General features: G+C 48.3%; 1 protein-coding gene and 1 pseudogene across 4 annotated transcripts in view; one reads left to right on the top strand and one right to left on the bottom strand.

Annotated features, from left to right (window-relative positions):
* The window catches only part of WDR62 (WD repeat domain 62), a 52,441-nt gene that overhangs the window by 15,067 nt on the left and 16,708 nt on the right, over window positions 1–20,666 (top strand). For 2 of the 3 annotated variants that reach the window (XM_025368566.1, XM_025368564.1), the window contains exons 8-15: window positions 1,509–1,669; window positions 3,305–3,494; window positions 12,430–12,567; window positions 14,065–14,243; window positions 15,970–16,061; window positions 17,752–17,877; window positions 20,341–20,408; window positions 20,488–20,609. In XM_025368566.1, coding sequence (XP_025224351.1) covers window positions 1,509–1,669; window positions 3,305–3,494; window positions 12,430–12,567; window positions 14,065–14,243; window positions 15,970–16,061; window positions 17,752–17,877; window positions 20,341–20,408; window positions 20,488–20,609 — 1,076 coding nt within the window. The remainder of the gene's footprint in view (window positions 1–1,508; window positions 1,670–3,304; window positions 3,495–12,429; window positions 12,568–14,064; window positions 14,244–15,969; window positions 16,062–17,751; window positions 17,878–20,340; window positions 20,409–20,487; window positions 20,610–20,666) is intronic. The other variant, XM_025368563.1, reaches the window with a different exon arrangement.
* On the bottom strand, window positions 10,422–14,101 carry LOC112613241 (annotated as a pseudogene). Its single transcript, XR_003116932.1, has 2 exons — window positions 14,098–14,101; window positions 10,422–10,761 (listed from the first exon to the last, which is right to left on the bottom strand). The product of XR_003116932.1 is annotated as a 60S ribosomal protein L37 pseudogene (transcript).

The following is a 20,666-nucleotide window of genomic DNA, read 5'->3' as shown; positions in this document are numbered from 1 at the left end:
CTGGTCTCAAACTCCTGACCTTTAGTGATTCACCGGTATTGGCCTCCCACTGTGCCCAGCCATAAACTTTTAAACTAAAGCATGATCTATCGATACATTGCAGAGCTTCTTTCCTTTAGTATCTGAAAGTTTGTGTCCAAGCTATTTTCCCATCTGGAATCAGCTGCCCATTTGGCTATCAGCCAGAGCGTTGTGGTTTTCTCTCCTGTTCCTTGCTTGCCTTTGTAACTCACTCCAGAGATCACCTTTGAGGTTAATGGCGTGTGAAAGAGTTCCAAGTTTTATATTTGTCCTAGTTGGTTAAACATCATTTTCTCTTTTTCAAGCAAGTGAAAAGCTTTCAATAGATAGATGTTTAGTTCCTAAACACTAAATGACTCATAAATTAAGTCCCTCTAGATTTGGAAAAACTCCTTAAACTGCGTCTAGAGGTCTAGCACTTCCTAGTAGGATAGACAGTCCTTTCTAGATACTATAACTTTTTTCTTTCTTTTTTTTTTTTTTTTGAGACGGAGTCTCGCTCTGTCGCCCAGGCTGGAGTGCAGTGGCCGGATCTCAGCTCACTGCAAGCTCCACCTCCCGGGTTCATGCCATTCTCCGGCCTCAGCCTCCTGAGTAGCTGGGACTACAGGCGCCCACCGCCTCTCCCAGCTAGTTTTTTGTATTTCTTAGTAGAGACGGGGTTTCACTGTGTTAGCCAGGATGGTCTTGATCTCCTGACCTCGTGATCCACCCGTCTCGGCCTCCCAAAGTGCTGGGATTACAGGCTTGAGCCACCGCGCCCGGCCTTGTAACTTTTTTCTGTACTGCTTTGGAGTATAGTCATTATGAAGTTGTTTGTAAGCAAAAGGGAATAAAATTTAAGCCTAAAGGCCAGGCGCAGTGGCTCATGTCTGTAATCCCAACACTTTGGGAGACCGAGGTGGGTGGATCACCTGAGGTCAGGAGTTCAAGACCAGCCTAACCGACATGGTAAAATCCCATCTCAAAATACAAAAAAATTAGCCGGATGTGGTGGCAGGCGCCTGTAATCCCAGCTACTCTGGAGGCTGAGGCAAGAGAATCGCTTGAACCCGGGAGGTGGAAGTTGCAGTGAGCCAAGATCGCACCATTGTACTCCAGCCTGGGCGACGACCAAAAAAAAAAACTCCATCTCAAAAAAAATAAAAATGTAAGCTTAACATTCAACCCTGTTACTACAAGTGACTTACCTGAAATTGCAGTCTGCTGAACAGGTATTTTTCATACATAGCTGCGTTTCTCTGTAGACGGCAGTGACATCTCTGTCTCCGTTCATATCTCTGTCTACCTGGGGACACATGTATTTCAATAGCAGCAGTATACTATATCTTGATTTCAGAAATCTTAAAATATGCTAAAATGGTTGTCTTAGACCCAAGGAACTATAAGTCTTCTCTGGAGGCCTAAGGCTGCTCTGTCAGTCCCCATGTCCCTGGGCCAGGCCATGTGAAGCACCAAATCCACTGGGGTCCCTTTTGCCCCTACAGGTCTCCCTGTCTTCCTGCCTCTGTGTCAGCCAGGAGCTCATCTTCTGTGGCTGCACAGATGGGATAGTCCGCATCTTCCAGGCCCACAGCCTGCACTACCTCGCCAACCTGCCCAAGCCACACTACCTTGGGGTAGATGTGGCACAGGGCCTGGAGCCCAGGTACTGCCCTGCAGGGAGAGGGAACGGAACGGGAGGGGCCCACCCAGAGTCTCTCCACTGACATTCATCCATGCTTCCAGATCCATATATCTGTCCATCCCACAAATACTCATCATGACTCTCAGCCCTGGGCGTTACAAAGCAGAAAAGTCCTTGCCTTCCAAGGCAAGCTTCACAGTGAGAAGTGAGGCTGGGTAGGGGAAGAAACAGTCAGTGAGAAAACAAAGGAATAAACAGTATCATCTCAGATAGCGGTCAGCATGGTGAAGAACAGTGCAGAGCAGCTGTGAATGTGGTGGAGTGTTTGCATCCACATGGCTGGCTGACCCCTACTAAGCAGCTGCTAAGTGCCAGCCCTGGGCTGGAAGCAGGATACACCTATAGTGAAGTAGCAAAATCTCTGCCTCTGTGCAGTATAGCAGGGGGGCTCGATGATAAGCAAGGACACAAAGAAGGTAATTTCAGATAGGCATCAGTGCTTTGGGGAACACAGCAAGGACTCTGAAAGGAGAGTGCCCGGGGTGGGCTGTGCTGATTGGGTGTCTGGTGAGAAGGAGCCGCTGTGTGGAGAGCTGGGTCCCAGCAACTGAGGTGACAGTACACTGGGCTTGTCATGTTGCAGGAATAGTGAGGGATTGTGTGGCCAGAGCCCAGTGTGCCCGGGGAGGATGGTGGGAGATGAGGCCAGTGTGGGTCGCCTGTAGTCTATCCTTAGGTCAGTGGGCAGTTGCTGGGGGTTTCGGGCGTTGGGGTAAATGACCAGGCCTTACATGTTAGGTCCCTCTGCTGCTGTGTCGAGAGTGGATGGAAGTGCTGGGCTGTGGCTTTTCTTCTCCTTTGTTGCAAGTCTGTTTTATGGAATCGGGGGCTACCTAACCAGGGGGTGCCGGGTGCCTAGGGCTGCCTCTTTGTGGATTTCTGGATACTAGCTCCTGGGTGCCTTTTCCATGACAGGACCTGAACAGGGGAACTGGGTGTCATGAAGGAAAGGAGGGAGTGAGCAACCCACAGGCAGTGTTGTGTTATAGTAGCTGGGCTCACAATTCTGCTGCCTTCTGTTGTGCTGTGTGACCTTGGGAAGGTGACTATACCTCCCTGTGCTTCCGTTTTCTCATATGTAAAATATAGTGCCTGCCTCTTATCGTGGTTGTGAGAATTTATTGCAGGTAAAATTCTCGGCCTGGCACAGTGTAAATGCTCAGTAAACTGTAGCCTTCATAGGGAGACCCCAGGCCACGAGACAGCTCCCCAGCCTCCTTAGGGCAAAGAGGCTTTTTGATCATGTGTTGGTGAGGCCAAGAAGAGGTGGGACCTAAGATACATGCCTATTATCTTTGTATGCTCAGAGAGAGCAGGAGCTTGAGTTGGGTGAAATGATGGGAGAGAAATGTTCATAGGAATCAAAAACTCATTTGCTCTCAGGGCCAGGCAAAAGTTTCCGGTTTGTATCCTCTACATGAGAAGTAAAGCAGAGGAAGAGGGAAGAGGGAGAAGTAGAATTGGAGCAGGAGAGATGGATGGCCACAAATACCATGAGGCATGGTATTGCCGGGGAGGCAGCTCCACTGTCACTAGAGGTGGCTGTCACTACTCAGTGACATTGATGGTGATTGATTACCCATGTGGCCTTGTTAGCTTCCTCTTCCACAGGAAGGCAGAAGCAGTCTACCCAGATACAGTGGCACTGACCTTCGACCCCATCCACCAGTGGCTGTCCTGCGTGTATAAGGACCACAGCATCTACATCTGGGATGTCAAGGATATCAACAGAGTGGGCAAGGTGTGGTCAGAGCTCTTCCACAGCTCCTACGTTTGGAACGTGGAGGTGAGCCCCCCCTCCCTCCCTCTGCCCCTGTTCAGCCTCTGCACAGTTCCCCACAGTTTGGGAACCCATTCAGTAGTTCCTTCAGAAGATACTCATTGACTACCTCCTATGCGTCAGGCCCTGTCCTAGGTGCTGAGGACACAGACACAAAAACCCTGCCCTTAAGAGCTCACATTTGGATGGGAAAGGAAACCTGGAAACATCATCAGTGAATAACACGCCAAGCAGCAGTAACCCTCTGAAGAAAAACGAGGCGGGGAAGGGGAAGGGGAATCCAGGTGGTATTCTAGAGAGGAGAGGGGTCAGGGAAGACCTTCCTGAGGACATTTAAGCAGAGACCTGCAGGAAATTGGGGAGTGAGACCTGCAACTGCTGGGGAGAACCACAAGCACAGAGGCCCTGTGGCAGGAACATGCACTCTGCAGAAAGCTTTGCTGTGGAGATTGTTTCTCTATTTCACTGCTTTTTTAAAAAAAAGAGTTGAAGACGGGGCATGGTGGCTCACTCCTGTAATCCCAACACTTTGGGAGTCTGAGGCGGGAGGATCACTTGAGCCCAGGAGTTTGAGATGAGCCTGGGCAACGCAAGACCCTATCTCTACAAATAATTTTTAAAAATTAGCCAGGCATGGTGGCACACACGTGTGGTCTCAGCTACTCGAGAGGCGGAGGCAGGAAGGTCACTTGAGTCTAGGATGTCAAGGCTACGCTGAGCTGTGATTGTGCCACCACACTCCAGCCTGAGTAACAGAGTGAGACCCTGTCTAGAAAAAAAAAAGGTTTTGAAGTTTTTATTTTCTGAGAGTGAGTTTGTGGGTTTTAAAAAATTCTCTAAAGTTAGCCAGGCACGGTGACTCATGCCTGTAGTCCCAGCACTTTGGGAAATCGAAGTGGGCAGATCACTTGAGTCCAGGGGTTCGAGATCAGCCTGGGCAACATGAGGAAACCCCGGCTTTACAAAAAATAATGGAAAATTAGCCAGGCGTGCCTATAGTTGCAGCTACTCGGCAGGGGCTATGGCAGGGGGGCTGAAAATTTCTTACTGGAAATGTTTGTCCTAGAGGAATTGTGTTTTCAGTGGCCAGATTCAGGACCGTGACAAAGAACTTTGTCCTTTTGAATAGACAGCATTCAGCCGTATGACTCTGGTTGAGTCTGTCTGCCTTCATGGCGCTGACGTTTTTGTTGACAGCACTTTTTTTCCATTCAAAGAATGTTTTTTAGTAACTTAAAATTTATATATGAAATTTTTAAAAATTTGGGAAAATAGGTGAAATATTATAGATAAGGCTACAGTCTACATTGATGACCTCCCTGCCCCCAATTCTGCTCCCTGTCACCCTCACTGTTATCAATTTTATTATGTGTCTTCAGTTGATTTTCTTTGCATCTCCTTATTGTTTATGTATATAGCTGTTCAGCAGCAGTATCTGTGGATAGATCTTTTCATCAGTTCTAGAAAATTGTCAGCCAATACTGCTTCTACCCTATTCTCTCTCTGCTTTTTTTTTTTTTTTTTTTGAGATGGAGTTTCACTTTTGTCGCCCAGGCTGGAGTGCAATGGTGTAATCTCGGCTCACAGCATCCTCCACCTCCCAGGTTCAAGCGATTCTCCTGCCTCAGCCTCACGAGTAGCTGGGATTACAGGCATGCACCACCACACCTGGCTAATTTTGTATTTTTAGTAGAGACGAGGTTTCTCCATGTTGGCTAGACGGGTCTTGAACTCCCCACCTTAGGTGATCCGCCCACCTCAGCCTCCCAAAGTGCTGAGATTACAGGCATGAGCCACCATGTCCGGCCTATTCTCTCTTCTATAACTCTAAGGTTCTACCTGTATTCTTCATGTTTCTGAAAATAAACATCATAAAAATCACACAAACGATATGTAGAGTTTATCAATTATTGTTAGCAGCTTCCCGCCCCCCCACAAGACAGAATCTTGCTCTGTTGCCCCAGTCTGGAGTGCAGTGGCACTATCTCAGCTCACTGCAACCTCCACCTCCTGGTTTCAAGCAATTCTTCTGCCTCAGCCTCCCAAGTAGCTGGTATTACAGGCAGCCGCCACCACGCCTGGCTAATTTTTGTATTTTTAGTAGAGATAGGGTTTCACCATGTTGGCCAGGCTGGTTTCAAACTTCTGACCTCAAGTGATCTGCCCGCTGCAGCCTCCCAAAGTGCTGGGATTACAGGTGTGAGCCACTGTGCCTGGCCTGTTAGCAGCTATTGATGCTCAATGCCTGGACCCATTTATTGAGGGTTGCAATATGGTGATATTCTAATTCTATAATTTATTTTTATTAGTTGGACTACTTACACGAAGAGATATTTGCTCTCATCTGCCATTTGGTCACCCAGTGCTATAATTCATATAGGAAAGGCAGGAGAAATACTTGATTCTTTCCCTTTATTTACCAGTTTTCAAGATAATGAATTGGTTCCCTATCCTCTAAAGGTAACTAGTTTTATTTAATATCATTATAAACTCATATATATTTAAATATATCAGATATGTTTTAATCTATTATAATTATTAACTTTATTGGAGCTCATATCATCCCATCTTTGGCCAGTGAGAGCCTCTTAACATTGGCTCCTGAGTCCTTTGGACATGACCCTAGTATTTCTTGATAGCCACCTTGCTGCCTGGGATGCCAATATGTTCCAGTCTCATCTTGTACCTTTCCTGTCCCATATCAGGAATCAACCATTTCTTGAAAAGACCATGTTTAGTTTTTTGGGCTGGGTGTAGTGGCTCATGCCTGTAATCCCAGCACTTTAGAAGGCTGAGGCAGGGGAATTACCTGACCCCAGGAGTCTGAGACCAACCTGGTCAACATGGTGAAACCTTGTCTCCATTAAATACAAAAAATTAGCCAGGCATGGTGGCGGGCGCCTGTAGTCCCAGCTACTCGGGAGGCTGAGGCATGAGAATCACTTGAACCCGGGAAGCAGAGGTTGCATTAAGCTGAGATCAAGCCACTGTACTCCAATCTGGGTGACAGAGTGAAACCCTATCACAAAAAAAAAGAAAAGAAAAAAGAGAAAGAAAAGGCCAGGTGTATTTTTTTAGTACAAATTGGGATTTCAAAATCACAAGTTGGGTGTTAGGGATACTCATAGCTATTGGGTTGATGTTTCCAGAAGCCTAGTTCTTAAGGACACAGGGGATGATGGAATTAGAATATCCCCATTAACTCATTTGCTTTTTCCCACGTTTACATGCAACAGTCTGAGAACGGACAGCTCTTCAGTTCTGAAGACAGTTAAAACAATTGTATTGCATATGTTCTCTCTACTCTCTCCAATTTTTAAAATAGTTATACTATAGTTACAGGATCTGAATATGTAGCCATTGCATACTATAGTCTCTCCCTTTTGACCCCTGTTTATTTTGGAATGGGGAATTATATATATATAGTGGTAAAATATACATGACATGAAATTTACCATTTCAGCTATTTTAAAGTTACCATTTGGTGGCACTTAGTACACTTACAGTGTCATGCAGCCATCGTTACTCTCTAGTTTCAGAACATTTTCATCACCCACCCACCCAAAAAAATCCTGTATCTGTTAAGCAGTCCTCCCCATTCCCCACTCCCCCCATCGATGGAGATGACTAATCTGCTTCTATCTATGGATTTACCTGTTCTGAATCTTTTCCGTTTTCTTTTCTCTCCTTTCCTTCCTTCCTTTTTTTTGAGACTGAGTCTTGCTCGCTCTGTCACCCAGGCTGGAGTGGTGCAGTGGCGCAATCTCAGCTTACTGCACGCTCCGCCTCCCAGGTTGACACCATTCTCTGGCCTCAGACTCCTGAGTAGCTGGGACTACAGGTGCCCGCCACCATGCCCAGCTAATTTTTTGTATTTTTAGTAGAGATGAGGTTTCACCGTGTTAGCCAGGTCTTGATCTCTTGACCTCATGATCCGCCCACCTCGGCCTCCCAAAGTGCAGGGATTACAGGCATGAGCCATCGTGCCCGGCTCTTTCCTTTCTTTTCCTCTTTCTTTCTTTCTTTTTTTTTTTTTTTTTGATGGAGTCCTGCTCTGTCACCCAGACTAGAATGCAGAGGCACAATCTCGGCTCACTGCAACCTCCACCTCCCGAGTTAAGCAATTCCCATGCCTCAGTCTCTAGAGTAGCTGGGATTACAGGCACATGCCACCATGCCTGATGAATTTTTTGTATTTTAGTAGAGACAGGGTTTCACCATGTTGCCCAGGCTGGTTTTGAACTCCTGAGCTCAGGTGATCCACCCACCTCAGCCTCCCATAGTGCAGGGATTACAGGTGTGAGCCACTATGCCTGACCTGAATATTTTTTATAAGTGAAATCATAGAATATGTGGGCTTTTGTGCCTGGCTTTCACTTAGCATAATGTTTTCAAGATACATGTTGTAGCATGTGTCAGTACTTCATTCCTTTTTATGGCGGAATAGTATTTCATTGTATGGATAGAACACATTTTGTTCTCTGTTATCAGTTGACGGCCACTTGGGTTGTTTCTACCTTATGGCTGTTGTGAATACCACTGCTATGAACGTATAAGTACAAGGTTTTTTTTTTTTGAAATGGAATCTCACTTTGTCGCCCAGGCTGGAGTGCAGTGACGTGATCTCCGCTCACTGCAACCTCAAGCTCCCAGGTTCAAACAATTCTCCTGCCTCAGATTCCTGAGTAGCTGGAATTCCAGACGCACCACCACGCCTGGCTAATTTTTGTTTTTTTAATGGAGACAGGATTTTGCCATGCTGGCCAGGTTGGTCTCGAACTCCTCACCTCAAGTGATCTGCCCACCTCGGCCTCCCAAAGTGCAGGGATTACAGGCGTGAGCCACTGCGCCTGACCTAGTTCTTTCTTTAAGTTACATCACTTTGTTTCTGAGTTTTTCTAGGTTGCTTTTCATATCTTGGATCATTTTTTATTTTTATTTTTATTTTTTATTTTATTTTTTATTTTATTTTATTTTATTTTTTTTTTGAGATGGAGTCTTGCTGTGTCTCCCAGGCTGGAGTGCAGTGGCGTGATCTGGGCTCACTGCAAGCTCCGCCTCCCGGGTTCACGCCATTCTCCCGCCTCAGCCTCCCAAGTAGCTGGGACTACAGGCGCCCACCACCACGCCCGGCTAGTTTTTTGTATTTTTAGTAGAGACGGGGTTTCACCATGTTAGCCAGGATAGTCTCCATCTCCTGACCTCGTGATCCACCCGCCTCGGCCTCCCAAAGTGCTGGGATTACAGGCTTGAGCCACCGCGCCCGGCTTGGATCATTTTTTAAATATCTTTTACCTTCTTTTGAAATAGTAGGCCAGGCATGGTGGCTCATGTTGGTAATCCCAACACTTTGGGAGGCTGAGGCAGGTGGATCACCTGAGGTCAGGAGTTTGAGACCAGCCTGGCCAACATGGCAAAACCCGGTCTCTACTAAAAATACAAAAAAATTAGCTGGGTGTGGTGGCGGGCGCCTGTAATCCCAGCTACCTGGGGGACTGAGGCAGGAGAATTGCTTGAACCCAGGAGGTGGAGGTTGCAGTGAGCCAAGATCATGCCATTGCACTCCAGCCTGGGCGACAGGGCAAGACTCTGTAAAAAAAAAAAAAAAAAGTAAGTTATAGTTTTTATCTTTTTTGTGAAAATATGTTTCTGATGTGCTTTTTTTTCTTCTTCTTCTTCCTTTTTAAGAGTGACTGTTAGATTTGACCTTGGTCCTTTCCTGTTGTTCATTTTTACGTGATACCAGTTTTTCTGAAATATTAGAATTTGGTGTGCTTCAGGACAGATTTTCCAAATTCACAAGAGAGAACTCTGTCTTCTGTTTTTTAATGGGGGTGGAGTGGCATGTTTTGTTGTTTTGTTTTGTTTTGTTTTGTTTGTTTTCGAGAAAGAATCTCTCTCTTGCCTAGGCTGGAGTGCAGTGGCATGATCACAGCTCACTGAAGCCTCAACCTCGTAGGCACAAGCAATCCTCCTGCCTCAGCCTCCCGAGTAGCTGGGACCACAGGCATGCACTACCATGCCCAGCTAATTTTTTAGTTTTGATAGAGATGGGGTCTCACTATGCTGCCCAGGCTTGTCTCAAACTTGGGCTCAAGCAATCCTCCTGCCTCAGCCTCCCAAAGTGCTGGGATTATAGGCTTCTGTTATTTTTCTGTGTTAAAATATGGCAGCCTGCTTTCTGATAGTTCCTTCTTGTGGTCCTCTTTTTCTGTTATGTCTCTCCTTTAATCTGAATCTCCTGTTTACTTTATTTCTCCTGTCCCTGTTGTGATTGATCAGTTTTGTTTCTACTCTCAGCAGTTTCTCTTCAGTGTGGGGCTTTGTCCTGAAAGGGAGCCCTGGCAGCTCAGTTTTGAGAGTTCACAGGATCTTCTCCAGTCCCTTTAGGCCTTACCCCTTACACTCAACTGCTGCTGGGGCGGATGAAACCCTCCCAGTTTCAGCTGCTGTCCAGTTTGGCCCAGTGTGCTTTCCAGTGAACACTTGTTGGCTACTTTGGAATTATCCTGTTGCTGGGTCTGTCAGATGCCTCATTGCTTCTCTATCTCCCACATGCATGCTGATATGTAGGTCTTGTGACTAGTGGTGGTTTGTCCCACTCACTTGTATTTTGGGGGTTATGGGAGTATTTTGTCACTGAGTTTTGCTATAAATGTTGTCTGTAGGTTTGGGTTTTGCCATCTGGTTGATGTTTTTCTTATGTCGAGATTTTGGGAAATTAAAAAAATTAATGCCGCTACTATCGTCTTCCCAGTTCTCAATCTTCCATATTTTGAGATCTCTTTATATGGTGGCTCTTTGTCCTTCTCAGATTCATTCTAAACATCTTTAGTTCTATCTTTTAGTTCACTTAATTTTCTCCTCAATTATATCTAATCTTTGGGGGTTTTTTTGTTTTGTTTTGTTTTGTTTTGTTTTTTGTATTTTTTAAAACCAGAACATTTATTGCATGACTAATCGTTGACATTCTTAAGATGAACTAGATGCTGCAACAGCTACCCTCTTGGGTTTAGTTGTTGTTCCTTCACGGAATCCATGCCTGAATCTGCGGTATACAATTTTTAGGTGCCTCATTCGACCAGTTCCGGTGGTATTTCGTCTTTTAGCCTTGGCACTCCAGTTATACTTTCTCTTGCGCTTGGCAGGGTAGCCACATTTGCCACAGGTCGACTTCTGAAGGTGGTAGGCCTTAGAGCCACAGCGGCGGCACAATGTGTGCATCTTATTGCGACGCTTTCCAAACGATGACGTTCCCTTCGTCATCTCGCTTCTGCAGCCGAGACCAGAGAGCTAATCTTTGGTTTTTAATATGTTTTTATTTTTATTTATTTATTTGTTTGTTTTTGAGACGGAGTCTCGCTCTGCTGCCCAGGCTGGAGTGCAGTGGCATGATCTTGACTCACTGCAAGCTTCGCCTCCTGGGTTCACAACATTCTCCTGCCTCAGCCTCCTGAGTAGCTGGGACTACAGGCGCCTGCCACCACGCCCAGCTAATTTTTTGTATTTTTTTTTTTTTTTTTTGAGACGGAGTCTCGCGCTGTCGCCCAGGCTGGAGTGCAGTGGCCGGATCTCAGCTCACTGCAAGCTCCGCCTCCCGGGTTCACGCCATTCTCCGGCCTCAGCCTCCCGAGTAGCTGGGACTACAGGCGCTGCCACCTCGCCCGGCTATTTTTTTTATTTCTTAGTAGAGACGGGGTTTCACCGTGTTAGCCAGGATGGTCTCGATCTCCTGACCTCGTGATCCGCCCATCTCGGCCTCCCAAAGTGCTGGGATTACAGGCTTGAGCCACCGCGCCCGGCCTTTTTTTTTTTTTAGTAGAGACAGAGTTTCACCGTGTTAAGTCAGGATGGTCTTGATCTCCTGACCTCGTGATCTGCCCACCTTGGCCTCCCAAAGTGCTGGGATTACAGGCATGAGCCACCGTGCCTGGCCTATTTTTTATTTTTTTATTTTTATTTTTTTGAGACGGAGCTTCACTCTTGTTGCCCAGGCTGGAGTGCAATGGCACGATCTCGGTTCACTGCAACCTCCACCTCCCAGTTTCAAGCAATTCTCCTGCCTCAGCCTCCCGAATAGCTGGGATTACAGGCATGCACCACCATGCCCGGCTAATTTTGTATTTTTAGTAGAGACGGGGTTTAGTAGAGACGCTGGGGAAGCCAGCGTCTGGGGTGCTGGTCTCGAACTCCTGACCTCAGGGGATCTGCCCGCCTTGGCCTCCCAAAGTGCTGGGATTACAGGCATGAGTCACTGCACCTGGCCAATATGTTTTTATTATTCATTTCTAGAAGCAGTTCTGTTTGGTTCTTTTTCAGCCCTGCGTGGTTAATCTTTATAATTTCTGGTTGGCTGCATACTTTTAATCTTGTCAAAATTATCTTTTAGTTCGTCAAACATATTGATCATAGTTATTTTGTATTCTGTCTGATAATTTCAATTTGGGTTTTTTATTTTGTTTTTGGTTTGTCTGTCTGTTTGTTTGTTTGGAGACACAGTCTCATATGTTGGCCAGACTGGACTTGAACTGCTGGTCTCAAGTAATCCTCCTGCCTCAGCCTCCCAAGTAGTTGGGACTACAGGCATGCGCCACTTCCCTTGATTTAATAATTTCAGTATTTGAAGTCTTGCTAGACTCTGTTGCTTGTGCTACTTCTTGCTCATGGTACATTGTTTTCTTTTGTGTTTAGTGATGTTTGAGTTCCACATTTCCCTTGAAAGTTTATTTGAGGGTATATATTAAGGCCTAGGCTGAAGGTGGGACATAGACATGTGGTAACATTTTGTATCCTTTTTTTTCCCTTGTTTATTTTTAGCATAGAAAGTATTGCAGGACACCTGTTTATCTTTAACTTACTTTTTTTTTTCCCATGAAAATGCAACAGTAAGTCATAGTGCTGTCATTGAGTCATCCTTTGCCTTGTCCTCCGGGAACTGTAGGTGTATCCTGAGTTTGAAGACCAGAGAGCTTGTTTGCCATCAGGATCCTTTCTGACTTGTTCTTCAGACAACACCATTCGCTTCTGGAACTTGGACAGCAGCCCTGATTCTCACTGGCAGAAAAACATCTTCAGCAATGTGAGTGGCTTCCTTTGTGAACCATCTTTCAGGAGGAACAATACTGTAAGCTTGAATGTAGGGGCAGGAAGGAGTCTGATGGACCCGAAATGTTAGGTTCCACTAGGGCAAGAGCCGGCAACCAAGGCGAGTCCCTCTCTGCATCGCTTCCTCTTGTTTCTCTTTCTCCTGCTCCCTCTCTGAGGTGGCACAGTCTATCCTCTCTGATTCTTTGCCAGTTGGCTCCTGCTCTGCAGATGTGTGGATATGGCCACTCCCAGCAGCCAAACACACCCAGCAGAGGTGAAATTGCTTCCTAAGTCTTCAGATGGAATTCCCTGGGAGAGCACCTAATGAGCCAGGCCATTCCGGGGCTCCCCCTGTCCATTGGCTGCCACACAGTGAGGCCTCAGTGGGGTGCAGGCAGAATGCTGGCGAGAGCCATGATAGGAGGCTGGGAAGAAGAGTTTGCTGAAGAAATTTTGGTTAGTATTGTGAGGCCAGTGAGAGGGCGTCTCTGGGGAGCTGAGACCTGAGTCATGCATTCATTTATTCTGCAGTCGCTTATTAAGGTCCATGCCATGTGCTTTGCTACATGCTAGGGACACAAGAGCGACTAAGACTTTTCTGCCCTGTGGCACACACAATCTAGTGAGGGCAGGCAGTGAACTGACAACCATCCACGTTACGCACAATCACAAGTGCAACAAGCACCATGAAGGAAAATGTGCAGGGTGCTAGTAGGACATAGAGCAGCAGCATGTGAACTTATCTGGGACATCTAGAGCAGTTTCCCACGGAAGGGACAGCTAAGTTGAGATTGGGAAGAGTAAAGAGGGAAGGGGAGAGAGTCTATACTTAGGGAATAGCCTGTATGAAGGCCCTGGAGTGGAAAACAGCGGGGTGAATTGGAAAACCTGAAAGAGGCCAGTGCGATTGGAACTAAAAAGACCCTTGATGCAGGAGGCTGTAGCAGGTGCCCCACAGGTACATTTTTATTACTCCCCTCATTCCCCACCCAGTGCTACTATCATCTCCTCTGTACCTGTGATATACATGCTGTTTTTGACTGCACACAATAGAAAAACTCAAGAGGTAAAAGTTAGGTTTCTGATTCATAAAAGTAGTCTGGAGGTAACCAGTTTAGACGTTCTGCAGGAAGCCCTTAGGGATCCAAGGGCCTTCCAGCTCTCTACTCTGTCATTTGAGGGAGTAGGCTATGTCCTTATGACCAGTGTGGCTGTGGGGACTCCTGCTATCATATCCAAGTTCCAGGCTGCAGGATGGAGAAAAGACAGCAGAAGAATACATGCTAGCTTTATGTTTAATTGTTCTTAATCACATATTCTTATCTAGCTGCAGGGGAGACAAGGAAATAATTATTCTGATTGGTGAAACTCCCAGCTCAAAATTAGGGTTGTATTACTAATGAAGAAGAGACTGGCTATGGAGGGACACGATTTCAGAGGTGCTTCTGAGCTGCTTGTGGTGCTGACCTCAGCCCTGTCCTTCCTGCAGACCCTGCTGAAGGTTGTGTATGTGGAGAATGACATCCAGCACCTGCAGGACATGTCACACTTCCCAGACCGGGGGAGTGAGAATGGGACGCCCATGGACGTGAAAGCCGGGGTGCGGGTCATGCAGGTCAGTCCTGACGGCCAGCATTTGGCTTCAGGCGACCGAAGTGGAAATTTGAGGCAAGTGGGCCCTGGCAGAGTCCAGTGTACACCTCCCAGCTCCAGCTCGGATTCTCAGGGCAGTGGGCAGGAGCCCTGGCCTTGGCACCTCCTGCTGCCCATTGGGAATGAGGGGCTGTGAATAGTAATCCCATAAACAGCCCGCATTGGGAACTTAAGCTCGGAAGAGGCTTCCAGAAGGGCTGAGAGCAGGGTGACTACCAGGACCTCAGCAGCTAGGGTGTGCAGACTTTGCCTACAGAGTGCACAGGCAAGCTCACATGACTCTAGGGCAGAGTGACACTTTCACCAGCCACATGGTACCAATGCTGAACTGTCAGCAAAGATGCCAGCTGGGGCCGGGCGCGGTGGCTCAAGCCTGTAATCCCAGCACTTTGGGAGGCCGAGACGGGCGGATCACGAGGTCAGGAGATCGAGACCATCCTGGCTAACACGGTGAAACCCCATCTCTACTAAAAAAAAAATACAAAAAACTAGCCGGGCGAGGTGACGGGCGCCTGTAGTCCCAGCTACTTGGGAGGCTGAGGCAGGAGAATGGCGTAAACTCGGGAGGCGGAGCTTGCAGTGAGCTGAGATCCGGCCACTGTACTCCAGCCCCGGTGACAGAGCAAGACTCCGTCTCAAAAAAAAAAAAAAAAAAAAAAAGATGCCAGCTGGAGGAGGGTCCTGGTGGCCCTGGGAGAGGGGCTAGGAGGGTGGGGTAGCTGAGAGTTCAGGCTGCTTATGTGCCCTGTTGAAGTTTGGCAAGATGTTACCAACCCAGTAGGTGCTAGTGGGACATAGGCCCTGTCTCTGGGACCAGGTTTAAGATGACAAATGACTGCTCTGACCACTTGGGTGCTGGAGCCACTAGGGAATGGAAGAGAGTTGGGGGGAGCTAGAGGGGACATAAAGGGGCAGCAGCCACCAGGCAGCCCCAGGAGAGTAGGCTACAAGTTATCACATCTTCCTGTTGTCAAGAAGAGCAGAAAGTGCTGATTTTTTTTCTGTGAAATTCTATATTTAAATATTGGCACCTGTTTTGATACCAGTCACTGTATGAGGCCAGCCCAGTGTGTCAGTGAGCTGCTCACATTGACATGGCACTGTCCAGAGGGGCACAACGGTACCAAGAGCTAACATGGGGATAGTGCTCTTCCCCCTTGCTGGACGCGGGCCTGAGCACTGCGTTAACTGATTTAATCCTCTCACTGACCCTCTGATGTAAGTGATGTTATTGGCACAAAGTGTCTGGACTAAGATCACGCAGGTAGAATGGAGAAGCTGGGATGACTTGATGACTGATTTCATTTGAGGAGAATGAGGAAGGTCTAGATTTGAGACTCTTAACAATGAGACTGGAATCAGATGTTCTCATCCATAGCTCCTATCCTGGACTATGACCTCTGGCCCCTAATCCCTGGCCCCTGCCCCACCCCAGGAACCACCTCTGATGCAGCCCTGTGTAAACGCCTGTCACCCTAGAGGACTGTCCTAGATCCCTGGGGCTATGTTCTGGCGCATGCACCACAAGGGACTGCTGCCTGCTGAGGTGCTCCCTGTCTCAACACAGCTCCCTTTATGATGGCAGGTTTCTAAATGAGAAAAGTGATTGTACATCTCTAGAGTATTTGGCCATGATAAGGGGTTCTCATGTTGCCGGCCTGGCCATTCTGACCTGTTCTAGAAGTGGCAGATCGCATGGGGCTGGGGTCTGGGGCTTCAGCGGGCGGTATGTGTCTCCCAGGATCCACGAGCTGCACTTCATGGACGAGCTGGTCAAGGTGGAGGCCCATGATGCTGAGGTGCTGTGCCTGGAGTACTCCAAGCCAGAGACAGGTGAGCCCACAGCAGGAGTGGAATGGGGGTCTGGCATGGAGGCAACCCCCCTGGCAAGGCCACAGAAAGGGGTAGTTAGTATCTGTGGATGACAGCTGGGAGTCTTGTGTTCGGTAAGGGCCCCTGTAGCTGGACCCTGAGACCAGAGTGGCTGGAACTCCAGAACACAAGACACTCGCAGGCAGGACTCAGCTTGACTTGCCCGCTGCTGGTGCCAGCACCCAAGCCAAAGGGGTGGGTGTGTGAATGAGTGAATTGTGAATCAGCTCATCTTCTACTGAAGAAGATAGATTGATTGTTAGGCATTATTTTCAAAAAGTTTGAAGCCTATAGAAATATTGAGAGAATATTATAATGAACACCCTATAGGCTTCACCCAAATTCCTCATTTTTTTTTTTTTTTTGAGATGGACTCTGTCCAGGCTAGAGGGGAGTGGCGCCATCTCTGCTGACTGCAACCTCCACCTCCCAGTTCAAGTGATTCTCATGCCTCAGTCTCCCAAGTAGCTGGGATTACAAGCACCTGCCACCATGCCTGGCCAATTTTTATATTTTTAGTAGAGATAGGGTTTCAGCACCATGTTGGCCAGGCTGGTCTCAAACTCCTGACCTCAGGTGATCTGCCTGCCTTGGCCTCCCAAAGTGCTGGGATTACAGGCATGAACAACCACACCCGGCTTTTTTTTTTTTGGGACAAGAGTCTTGCTCTGTCACCCAGGCTGGAGAGCAATGGCATGATCTTGGCTCACTGCAACTTCCGCCTCCCAGGTTCAAGTGATTCTCCTGCCTCAGCCTCTCGAGAGTAGCTGGGATTACAGGCACGCCCCCTCCACACCCGGCTAATTTTTGTATTTTTAGTAGAGACGGGGTTTCACCATATTAGCCAGGCTGGTCTCGGACTCCTAACCTCAGGTGATCCACCCACTTTGGCCTCCCAAAATGCTGGGATTACAAGTGTGAACCACCGCGCCCGGCTCCTCAAGATTTTTTCTTTGCTAGGCACGGTGGCTCATGCCTGTAATCCCAGCACTTTGGGAGTTATGGAGATGGTGGAGTTATATCTTGATGTGATTTTGCCCATGCTCTTCTTTCGATCTCCCATCCCCCATGCCGTGTGCCCTACCAACTTGTCTTTAAACATCTCTTCACTCGGTTCGCCTCTCCTGATCTCCCCTCTGCCTCAGGTCATGTTGTTAGGCCTCAGACATAGCAAGTGACCAGAGTAGGGAAGGCTGGTGGCAGATGGGAGTCTGGCCACAGGCAGTCAATAGAACCTGAACAAGGCCCAAGTAGCCAGACCTCAGAGGGTGAGAGGACATTGGTTTTGGAAGAGGCTGAGAGGTTGCCAGGGCTTTACCCAGCATGCCAAGGAGTCGGACCCAGCAGGCAAGAGCACTGGGCTCTGCTGGAGTGTCTGCTGTGGATGTCCCTGGAGGAGCGTCCATGTGCCCATCGAGATTCATCCTCCTGAGCTGGTGGTGAGGAGGTGAAATGCCAGGGTGTGGGGACTCTGAGAAAGACCACACAGAGCTGAGGGAGTGGCCCTTGCCAGGCTTGGGCCAAATTGGCTACAGTTGAAGAACCAAAGACCCCTTCTCCGAGGACTGGGCAGCTTGGTCACACTGCCCTTCTGGGAGGCCAGGGCACCCACGCAGCCTTCAGGAACCACTCTTATTCTCTCCTCTCACAGGGCTGACCTTGCTGGCCTCAGCCAGTCGGGACCGGCTGATCCATGTGCTGAACGTGGAGAAGAACTACAACCTGGAGCAGACGCTGGATGACCACTCCTCCTCCATCACTGCCATCAAGTTCGCTGGTGAGCCCCTTCCTTCCCGCTCCCTGCGCCTTGCTAGCTACCCTGCTAAAAAAGGATTCATTCTTCAACTCTCCTGTAAAATATATATCCAAACAAGTGAATACAGTATCTGTGTATAGTATAAAGAATAATGGCTGGAGCCGGGTGCAGCGGCTCACGCCTGTAATTCCAACACTTTGGGAGGCCGAGGAAGGTAGATTACCTGAGGTCAGGAGTTCGGGACTAGCCTAGACAACATGGTGAAACCCCATCTCTACTAAAAATACAAAAATTTGCTGGATGTGGTGGTGTTTCTGTAATCCCAGCTACTCAGGTGGCTGAGGTGGGAGAATTCCTTGAACCTGGGAGGTGCAGGCTGCAGTGAGCTCAGTTCATACAACTGCACTCCAGCCTAGGCAACAGAGTGAGACCCCGTCTCAAAAAAAAAAAAAAAAGAATAATGACCAGGTGCCATGGCTCACGCCTGTAATCTCAGCACTTTGGGAGGCCAAGGCAGGTAGATCATGAGGTCAGGAGTTTGAGACTAGTCTGGCCAACATAGTGAAACCCCGTCTCTACTAAAAATACAAAAAAATTAGCCAGGCATGGTGGTGTGCGCCTGTAATCTCAGCTACTCAGGAGGCTGAGGCAGGAGAATTACGTGAATCTGGGAGGCAGAGCTTGCAGCAAACTGAGATTGCGCCAGTGGTTGCACTCCAGCTTGGGAGCCAATGTGAGACTTTGTCTCAAAAAAAAAAAAAAAAGAAAGAGGAAGAAGACTATAGGCCAGGTGTGGTGGCTCACACTTGTCATCCCAGCACTTTCGAAGGCTGAGGCGGGCAAATCACCTGAGGCCAGGAGTTTGAGACCAGCCTGGCCAACATAGTGAAACCCCGTCTCTACTAAAAATTTTTTAAAAAGTAACTGGGCATGGTGGCGCACGCCTGTAATCCCAGCTACTTGGGAGGCTGAGGCAGGAGAATAGCCTGAACCCGGGAGGCCAAGGTTGCAGTGAGCCAAAATTTGTGCCACTGCACTCCAGCCTAGGTGACAGAGCAAGACTCTCTCTCAAAAAAAAAAAAAAAAGCCAGCGAGTATCCACTTCACAGTTCTTAGGAGCGAGGTTTGAACTGAGACATTGTTGATAGCAGAGACTGTTCTAATTGCTCGTGGTCGTAATATTGTTAAATACGGTACTTAGATTCACCACATGCAGGTTAAAAAGCAGAACATTACCAGAGGCTTGCAGGCCTTCTCTGGGTCCCTCCCAGGTTACGCTTCCTCGCTTATATGGGGCTCACTCCCTTCTGTAAGCCAACGACTCCTCCTTGAGCAACATCTAATACTTGTATGTCAGGCCTGGACCCTCTCAAATGTCCTGTCATGAAGGAGCATGTCTGATGTGCCGAAACTCTAAGAGTTTTATATTTGTTCTGTTGTTTCATCCTCACCAAACTGTTATTCTATAAAGAAATGAGACAGTAGGGGGCGGTGACTCATGCCTATAATCTTTGGGAGGCTGAGGTGGGCAGATCACAAGATCAGGAGTTCAAGACCTGCCTGACAAACATGGTGAAGCCCTGTCTCTACTAAAAATGCAAAAATTAACCAGGTGTGGTGGCACGTGCCTGTAATCCCAGCTACTTGGGAGGCTGAGGCAGCAGAATTGCTTGAACCTAGGAGGTGGAGGTTGCAGTGAGCTGAGATCACAGCATTATACTCCAGCCTGGGCAACAGAACAAGACTCTACCTCAAAAAAAAAGAAATGAGAATAATAAAAGCAAGACTGTGTCTAGTGCTTACCATGTGGCAGTCCCTGTTCCAAGGGCTTCACACCACTCTCCAGGGAAGGGACTGTCACCATACCCATTGTACGGACAGGAAGCTGAGGCTCAAAGGGGAGGCCCAGGTTCAGAGAGGTGTTTAACATCTTTGACCCTGGCACCAGAGAATGCCTGGGTTCAGTCCTGCCCCCTCCTCTGTGTGCCTTGGGACAAGGACTCTGTGAACCTCTGTGTTCACACTTGTCCAGTGGGATGGGTGGTGAGCATTCAGAAAGACCAGCCACATGCATGGGGCCTGGCCCAAGGCTCGTGTGGATCTTGCAATTGATCTTGATGGCACGAGCCTCCCAGCCTGTCTCCACTGGTCCCTGCTACAGTCCTGCCTCTACTCTGCTGCTGAAGTCACCTATCTCAATCCCAGACTGGAGAGGGTGTCCCTTCTTTGTCCCCAGCCTTTGTTTCTCTATATGCCCTTGCTCTGCAGAGCCTGCCTTGCCCACAGCTCCACCTGTGCCCCCTCACACACACAGCTCATATCTTGAGAGTCCCACCCAGACCTAGCACCCACCTCACCACTTCCAGGAAGCCTTCCTTGATCCCAGCACAGTTGGTTGATGGCTCTTGCAGTGGAGTTCCCCAGCTAGGGTCCCCTGCCCATGTGGCCCAGTCCTGTCTAACACACAGCGTCCTCCTCCCCCAGGCAACAGAGACATCCAGATGATCAGCTGTGGGGCCGACAAGAGCATCTACTTTCGCAGTGCCCAGCGGGTAGGGTGGCATGGCCTCCTTGGGGGCTGGGGTGGGGGGTTATTGGGGCATTCTGTGAAGGTCGTGCCGGCCCTGCCAGGGTTCAGATGGACTACACTTTGTCCGTACCCACCACGTAGCAGAGAAAACCACCTTGTATGACATGGACATTGACATCACCCAGAAGTACGTGGCCGTGGCCTGCCAGGACCGCAATGTGAGGTAAGGGGTGACCCTGGACCCTTAGCTGGCCTAGTCTGCCTTGTCCTAGGCTGTCTG

The sequence above is a fragment of the Theropithecus gelada genome, chromosome 19 (assembly GCF_003255815.1).
Source record: "Theropithecus gelada isolate Dixy chromosome 19, Tgel_1.0, whole genome shotgun sequence".
NCBI lineage: Eukaryota > Metazoa > Chordata > Mammalia > Primates > Cercopithecidae > Theropithecus > Theropithecus gelada.
This window is presented reverse-complemented; position numbering and strand designations above follow the sequence as displayed.